Source organism: Impatiens glandulifera, chromosome 5 (genome assembly GCF_907164915.1).
Source record: "Impatiens glandulifera chromosome 5, dImpGla2.1, whole genome shotgun sequence".
Classification (NCBI taxonomy): Eukaryota; Viridiplantae; Streptophyta; class Magnoliopsida; order Ericales; family Balsaminaceae; genus Impatiens; species Impatiens glandulifera.
Window position 1 is genome coordinate 2,494,589 of NC_061866.1, and position 9,154 is coordinate 2,503,742.

Below are 9,154 nucleotides of genomic sequence, written 5' to 3' on the forward strand. Positions count from 1 at the left end.
TTCTCTCTCTAAACTATATTCTATAAAGTCAAAGGATAAATTAATCTTTGAATTTTAAAAATTAATTTTTTTAATTTTGTATCAAACGAAGAATCTTTAGGAAAAAACTCAAATAAAACTAAAAAAAAAAAAATCATTTCCTCAAACAAGCCCAAGCCCCGTTAGATGGATATTTTTTTAATTAAAGTACAGATAAATTCATTTATATAATTAAATTTATTAATTAAAATATTAAATTAATATATATTTATAATTTTATATTAATATTTTTAACTATTTCTACCTAAACACACGTATTTAAAATCATCATCAATCAAAATAATTTAAATGAATCAATATTTATTTAAATAAGTTGTAACCAAACAATCTATATAAAGCTAACTTAAGAAAGACCATATATTCACAAATGGTTATTAGTATTTATTTTCTTTATACTTGAAACAAATATTATAAAACATGAGATTTGTTTTAACAAAGATAAACTAAATAAATAATATCTAAGAGATTAATGAATTAAGTAATATAATTTCTTAAAGGAATAAAGCAATTCATTCAATAAAATGAAATAAAACACAAAGATGAAGAAGAGAGAAGAATTCCCTAGTTTTTTCATCTCCAAGACAGAGAATATATAGAAGAAGAAGAAAAAACTTCCAAATCTTCTTCTTAACAACAATAAAACCTTAAAATTAGCAACAACAAACAGGACACTGAATCAATCCATTCTCATTACAATCTCCACATTTGACCTTCTTCTTCCCATCCTTATCCATCACCTTACAGCTTCCACTACATTCCTTACACATCACAAACCGAACTCCGGCGCATCCTTTACAAGCGGCGGCAGCCTTTGGGATTCCGGCGAACAGAATACCCAATTTGCATTCTTCCTCCATTTTCACCATCTCTTCAGCTCCTCCAATCATCCTTCCTCTAACAAATACAGATGGAATTCTCATCCTTTTAGTAGCACCCATCAGTTCTCTAAGTTCTTCCTTAAACACAGAATGCATCGAGACATCTCGTTCGAACATCTCAATATGGTGAGAATCAATGATCGATCTAACAACATTGCAGTCCTCGAAAGTCTTTCTTATTCCCCTCAAAGTTGTTGTGTAAATCACTACAGAGTTTTCCCCACCAGGAGGACATTTGTTCTCGAACAGATCAAGAACTTTGGAACTCTGTGTAACGGAAACCATCTTCTTGATCTGCTCTGGTTCGAACAATGGACCTAAACTCTTTCTACGAGACTGAACTTTGCCTGAATCTGGTGATCCCTTAGATAAAAACCTTAATTTTGGAGATGGGTTTGGACAGCTACCAGGAAAGTTGCTAGCTTTAAGAACTCGTTTAGGACTAAATCCAAAACCTGTTGATGTTCCACCTCTGTTTTCTTTTCCTGCTGATTTGATTACCTTTTTCGGGGAGGGTAATTGATTGAAGAACTTCAGAGGGGTTTTCGCATCTAATTCAGGTAATGGCTTACGAAGGAACTTTGGACTTTTCTTCGATTGAACCGTCAATGGAGACTCCTCTTCTAGATCTCCCATTAGTTCCCAGCTATTGATTTCTTCCAGCTCCTCCTCTTCTTCTTCTTCTTCTTCCTCCCTTGGAGGTGATCGGTTTTTCTGTTGTTCCACATCAACGGCTATTTCTTTTGCAGATCGTTCTTGTTCATTGTCGATTTTGAGAACCCCATAAGTGCTGGAAGTGAGGGAGACAACATGGTTAGGACAATCGGGTCTGGCATTGGCGAGAATGGTTTCTTCTCTCAGTTCTTTCTTAATGAGCTTCGATGAAACGCAGCCCATTTCTCTCTCTATCTATCTGAAGTTTCTTTCTTTTCTGGTAGCTGTCAATTTCAAGGAGAGAGAGAGAGAGAGAGTGTGTGTCGGAATTCCAGTTTGTTGGAATGGGGAAGAAGAAGGAGGGTTTCTATTTGCCTTAAAATTATTCCCCTATCCGTTACCTTCTTTATTATTATTATCAATTTATTTTTGTCCGTTATTTTCTCTCACAACGGGCCCAACGGTCAGATTTTCGAAAATAGACATATCTGGGGGTAATTTTGGAAATTTCAGATGATCTGGCTTTACAATTTACTCCCTATTGTTTTGTTCTTTTGTAATTTAAGTACTTCACATTTTACTTAGTATTATATTACGTCTCTTTCATTTTTCTCTTTTGAAAATTTGTATTAATAATGTGGGATATGGATATAAATTTTTCATAAATACTAATATTGAGCATTTTTACTTTTTTAAATACTTTTAATATTAAAATCTCATTGATAAAGAACCTTTTTTTCTTTTTCTTTTTTATAATAACAAAATATTATAGTTAAAGTATGAGTTAGAAGAATAATTTATATAAATGGTTGATATTTGGTTGAGAGTTATTAAAAGTTAAGAGTGTTTTATGTTACACGTGTTCGTCTCAATCTTAAAAAGAGTGAGTATGGGATGATTTTTTTTGATCTTATTGGTATTTAAAAGTCTTACGTTGATTTTTTTTCTTTCTTTTTTCTTTTTTTATTTTATTTTTGTAAGGTTGTTTGAATGCATGTTTGCTCTTTTTTTTAATAAAAGTTGACTTTTTCAAAAAAAATAATAAAATAAAATTTGTTATTAAGAAGTATAAGTTATATAAATTTTTATTATTTGATTGAAATATAAAAACTATAAATTCTAAATTTAATCATTTATATGATAGTAGATTACTTTTTACCTTTCTATTAAAATATGAAATTATGGTATAGGTAATTTATTAATATTTTAATTTCCTTTTTCAATAATATAATACGCGCTATTGTAATATTAAGAAATACAATTATAATATTGTAGAAATGGTAATAGTTACATACAATTAATCTTTTTTTAATAAATACCATTCTAGAAATGGTAATAACTTTATTCAATATAATAAGAAGAATAGTTATTATTATAAAAAAGTTAATATTACTTTATATTATTATAAGAATTAACAATATTAAATATCAACTTTTTGTGTGCAAATTTAGTTGTATAAATTAAGATTTATTTGAAAATAACCAGAAACAAAAACTAAAGATAAATAAGAGTAAAAAAGTTAACTAATCTGAGGTTTCTCTAAAAAGAAATAGATTAGTCAACATTGTCTCACGATATTATTATATAGATAAATAAATAAATAAAGTTATTATACTTCCATCTAAGCTTGTTCATGGTTCACTCTTTTGATTCTCATTCCGTTCATAGTAAAATTGGCATGAGTGAGATTCACTATCATGGATATAGTGAGACCATGATAAATATGATATTACTAATGAAATCATGCATAGCTAGCATGGTTAAACATTTCTTCAATTGAAGCAATTTAATTTTCAAATAAGGGTAAGAAAAACATTGGTTTGACTTAGCTTCATTGTCCAATTATCCTCTTATAATCTAACTAAATCGTATTCCCCAATCACAAATAAAAATTAATCTCAAAAACCTTACAAAGCCTCAAAATACTCCCCAAACGGAGCAACCAATTAGACGATTTGACCATTAAGTGAAAATTCACATATTCTCTTTCGGTGAACATCTTGTAACACTAAGTAGATATCATTGCATTTTTAAAACGAATCAGATCTCGAATTCCCAAACCACCACACTTCTCGAGAAATTTTACTTTATTCAATTTCATAAGATGAGTGAAGAAGAATGTGTAAGTTCTCTGTCTCTTTGGCGACACATTTAAGTATTTTCTAATTTACCGAGGGTTCGAATCCCTCTCTTTCCGTTGATTACTTGATATTTTTTTTCTTTCCAATTTTGAAGATCCCTTTTTTTTTAAGAGTTTGTTTGTTTGCTGGTTCTAAAAATAATAATAATATATATATATATATATATATATATATATATATATATATATATATTAGTATTTTCTAAGTAGGCCGACATTAATTATAACAAATATATATATATATATATAATGATGCTTAATTTTTAAAGTGTCCGGATTGCCGGGTCGAGAGTTGTGGTTAATTTGGATATATATGAGAGTAAATGGATACTTGGGTCGGATTGTGGGTTGACCCGCCCATAAAAATTTTACCGTAATATTTTTTTCACGGTTTTTTATATTATTACTCGTACAAATGTATGGGATAAATGCTAGTTGTTAATAAAAAATTTGATCGTTTTGTTTAAATGATTATTTATTTAATAATATCATTCAATACATATTTTTAAAAAATAAAAAATTATTTACATAAAGTACCTTGAATTTAATGAGTTGAGATATTAATTTATTATAAATAAAACACAATATGAACACGTAGACATGAGTAGTGTTGTAATTAAAGGTCAACTCGGATGTTAGGCGTTACATGTCTGTCGGTAGCTGTTGGAAGCAATTTGAATAGAATAATGTTTATTTATGCTTTTTCTAGGATTTCTGTGTAAATTTGTACATAAAGCTGTTGGATTTCTATAGTTGTGTTGGATTTATAACCGCTTATAAGAATCATAAGATATATAGGACGAACAAATGTGGTCCATACTTTTTTAATATTTTCAACTACACAAATTATTTATTTTAATGTTATCAATTCCCGCTTCAGCTTGAATGTTTTGTTTTTTTGAATGTTTATTGGTTCATTAGTACTAAATAGAGCAGAATTGACCTTAAGTTTGGATGCATTTTCGAGAATTAATGTTTCAAAGTCCAAACTAGCATATCTTATGAAGATGAAATCATTGACACCTTTTTAAGATTTGATTCAAAACAAACATTGTATCATTGATTGTGTATTGCAATACATGCCTTATGGCCAATTCTTTGACTATAGCTGACAATAAATTGTTGAAATTGCTAATGTTAAATAGAAATTAGTTTGTTTAAACGGCTTGAGTTCTATTTTCGTCTTAAATGTTTTTGATATATAAACATTATTACCATTGCAAAGTTCTTAGCCTGTTTACTTTAATCAAACATGTTGAAGAATAATACTTGCATAATAGCATAATAATAAGAAAAGATGAAATCATTAAAAAAAACTTTAAATTCTCAATTCTAAAGTTAGTGGAATTAATCAATGATTGCTCAAGGGCATTTAAGGAGAAAATCATATTGATGGTTTTTGGATATTAATCATCTGATCATAAAGCAAAGCAAATGAAATGAATACTTTTGAATCAATTATGAAATGCACATTACTACATTAGTATTCTTGTAAATAAATGCATATGTTTTCTTAGTGGGATCATTGGTTTGGGATTTTGAACTTTTATTTATTTTTGTTGGTATTTCAAAAATTATAAAGATATAATATTTTAGTGTTGCAATTAAAAAATAGCTTAATTAACTAACTATCTTATTTATAATTTTAATAATAGATTTAAATCTTAAGATGTATATAATTTCTTAATTTTTTAAGTGGCCTTATAAGGGATTAATTGAGTATATACCCATGTACATGATTGCATCATTTTAGGTCCACCACTTCCATTTGATAAATTATATTGTTAATTGCTAGTTGTAATTTAGAATCTATTTAGATTTTGGATTATTTTAAACAAAAATAGTGTATTGAATATTATTTATTAAAAAAAATGTACTTTGAAATATTGAGGCTGTTTATATAAATTAATTAAAAAAATTAATAATATTATTAATATTTAATAATAAAAAAAAGAGTAATATAGAAAAAAAACAATTTTTTTTAATGAATGAGAGGGGTGATTAAGATGGGAACTTACTAAACATGAAAATGTTTATTTTTCTCTTATTTTTTATTAATAATTTATTTCTCTTTCTCTTTCTCTTTTTACCTATTAATTTGTGAATATAACTTATTTATTTATTAATATAAATTTTAAAGTAATAAAATAAATAAATCAAATAACAAAAATATATAAATATATATGTTGTAAAATTATATTTTTTAAAGTAATAACATTTTGACATTTAATAAATAAAATAACAAAATATATAAATTTATTCCAAAGTTAAAAAAAAATATGTTATTCAACAAATTTTGAATAAGTCAAGTTACAAATATTCAAAAAAAATATTTAATTTATTATGTTTTATGTCATTATCTTAGAATTAAATTATATTGTTTTTATTCTAAATTATATTTTGTTTTTAATTTGTTTTTGTAGATGAGAAATTTGGGATTATAATGTATTGATTATAAAAGACTCACAAGGTTAATTTGTCAATTTGTAATTATATTGTGTTATTTGATTTTTTAAAATGCTTAAAACATATACATTTAAACAATATTTGAATATATATATATATATATATATATATATATATATATATATTCATTAATGTTTTTTAATTAGATTGTGCAATATATTGAGTTAGTGAATATTTTTAATTAAATATACTATATTTAACCAAAATTTATTATAATTTGAATATTTTATTGATTTTGTTTTTTATTTTTTTAATAAATGTGAGAAAATAAATTATTGAGCCCAACAAGAAATAAATATTTTTAAAAAAATATTTTTTTTTTCACATTTTTATATATATTAAATTATTATTTTATATGCTCTTTTAAAAGTATATATATTTAAATAACAAACCTAATATATATATAATAATAATAAATATATTCTTCCCAAAAGTGTGACGGTAAAAATTGAGAGAATAATGTATGGATCTTTTAATTCATTTTATGTTATCTAGTTATTTGTGATAATGTTAAATATTTTACAGATCAATGATGTTTAAATATTCGAGATCTTATTTCTTTTAATAAGGTTTTTCTATCAAAATAGTGTAGTAGATTTGCAACGAAACCGAATAGTCTTTGAGAATCGATGATCAAATATAAATATGATAATGATTGATCTGGTTGGTTCACTATAATGTCGAATTATCTAACGAGGTATAACATTTGGAGGAAATTTATTATATGTGGAAAAGTTTTTGTGAGTAGTCTAGATTCATTGTGAGGATGGTTCTTCGATCAATTTTTGGAACGACATTTAGTGTAGTCAAAAGTCTAGCTACGACGTATCATGAGTTTGCTTCCATTGATATATGTAGAAATTTCACAATTACGAACATGTTTGATCCCCGGTCTAATGGTTTTGTTAGCCGAATTGGATATAGAAGGAGATTAAACAATAGGTAGAGTTCGTTCCATAATATAGTTTATTTTTTTGTATGACGCAAATAAGTGTCCTTGTCTGAACAAGACGTTATGCGTTGACAAACCATGTATAGTTTCCATGTGGGCATTGCTACAAGTTGTTCGCTAAGATGATTCCATATCATTTTTATTAGGAGAAACTTTAAGAGTAAAAAATTACATCCAAGATCTCGTTCTTTGGATGAAGCGTTATTCACGGTGGAATTTTTACAGATAATATGTGCATGACAAAAAGATGTATTATGGTTAGTCATATGTGTCACGAGGAGGTTGAATTGGTAACTCACCTACTTTTGCATTGTCAGTGGGTAGGGATGAATTTATGTAGGGGATCGGGTGGGCTGAAAAAATGTTTTTATTTTTGCGGTTCAAATTTGACAATACTCGCTAATTTTTTTAAAATTTTCAATATAATTCACTATTTATTTATATATTTATTAAAAAAAATTGTCAAAATTACCTTTATACACTCGTTTTATTCAGAATTTCTCGTTATTTTTTTAAGACCACCCAATCGTAAATTATGGGTCTGTCCATGTCGATGGGTGACTTATATCTAGAGTATTTTGTGGAGTATTACTGTGATCCATTTGGTGATGCTCGAGTCTTTGGGTAGTTGCTAGAAAGTTTGGATTGATGCGGTTGATATGACAAACCTACATATTTTAGTTACTATTCAAATTATTTTTTTAGTGGACTATCTAGTTGGAGAAAAATCACCGAACTTTCAATGTTCGTAGTCGTTCGATGCATATCATTCATAATGTTAATATTATGACGCTTTCTAAGATTCATTCTGGAAAGTCGGTAGAATCCATTAGGAAGTTAATTGTTCTTCTTGAGAACTTACGAGCTCGATAACCTACACTGGTAAAAAAAGGACCTTTACCGACGATTTTTCCCGAAGGTTTTGTAAACCTCTCCTAAATACTCCCGAGAGGAACAAATCCTTCGGGATTAAAAATAGATTCCGAAAGGGGTGTAAAACCTTCGGGTTTATTAATTATTACCGAAAGTTCTACAAAGAACTTTCGGTTTTTACCTTCCCAAAAAACTCAAAAAAATTCTAAGTGTTGGATGTGGGTTAATTGCGAAGGTTTTTATAAAAACCTTCGGTTTTGAAATCCCTGGTTTTTTAATTGCGAAGGTTATTCAAAGAACCTTCGGTTTTACCTTTTTTGAAAATTTCATTTCCGAAAGTTTTACAAAGAACCTTCGGGTTTGCTCATTAAAAAAAAATTCTAAATTTGGTTATGGTTTTTTCCGAAGGGTCTTTAATAAACCCTCGGTTTTGACTAATATCAAAACCGAAAGTTTTATGAAAACCTTCGGCATCAACCTCTATAAATACAAACCCTAACCCTTCTCTTTTTCATTCCACTCATTTCTCCTTTCCCTCTCTTCCGCCGCCGTCGCCTGCCTCCTCCAAGCCGCGGGTTCTTCTCCTCTCTTCAGGTAATTTGTTTGATTTGGTTTTTTTGTTTTGTTTATTGTAAGATTTAGATTTCTTAAGTTTATATATATATATATTATAGATCTAGATTTATGTTAGTTTACGTTATTTTGTTTGATTAATATATATATACATATATCTGTAATGCATTTAGGATATGGGTGATTCGACATGGAAGAGACTTCGGCATACACCGGAGAAACTGCATCCGTGTTACCAGAATCTGATAACACAATCAGAAATTGCGGCACGTGAGGAAGAGGTCAGAAAGATGACGCTGGAAATGGAACAAATCCGATTAAGGGATGCCGAAAGAGGTCGTTTGCTCAGTGAAATCAAAGCGGACCGGGCCGAAATGTCTCAGAGATTAGAGAATCTCGAACAGGAACTTGTCTTGTTGAGGAGTCGACTGAATCAACCACCCCCTCCTTCCACCCCATCTAATAATTAATTTGTAGATTTATTATGGATTTATTATGGGTTTATGACAGTTATGTTTTAATATTTATAAATTATTGTTATTATGTTTGTTTGGTTTGGTTTAATATTTTTAAATAATT

General features: G+C 28.0%; 1 protein-coding gene across 1 annotated transcript; it reads right to left on the reverse strand.

The window, feature by feature from the left end:
- Positions 1–533: 533 nt before the first annotated feature.
- LOC124939916 (uncharacterized protein At3g28850) lies at positions 534–1,962 on the reverse strand. The gene has a single exon (XM_047480379.1). It carries the CDS (start codon positions 1,812–1,814, stop codon positions 690–692), a length of 1,125 nt encoding a protein of 374 aa, XP_047336335.1. The 5' UTR covers positions 1,815–1,962; the 3' UTR covers positions 534–689.
- Between the last annotated feature and the right edge of the window lie 7,192 nt (positions 1,963–9,154).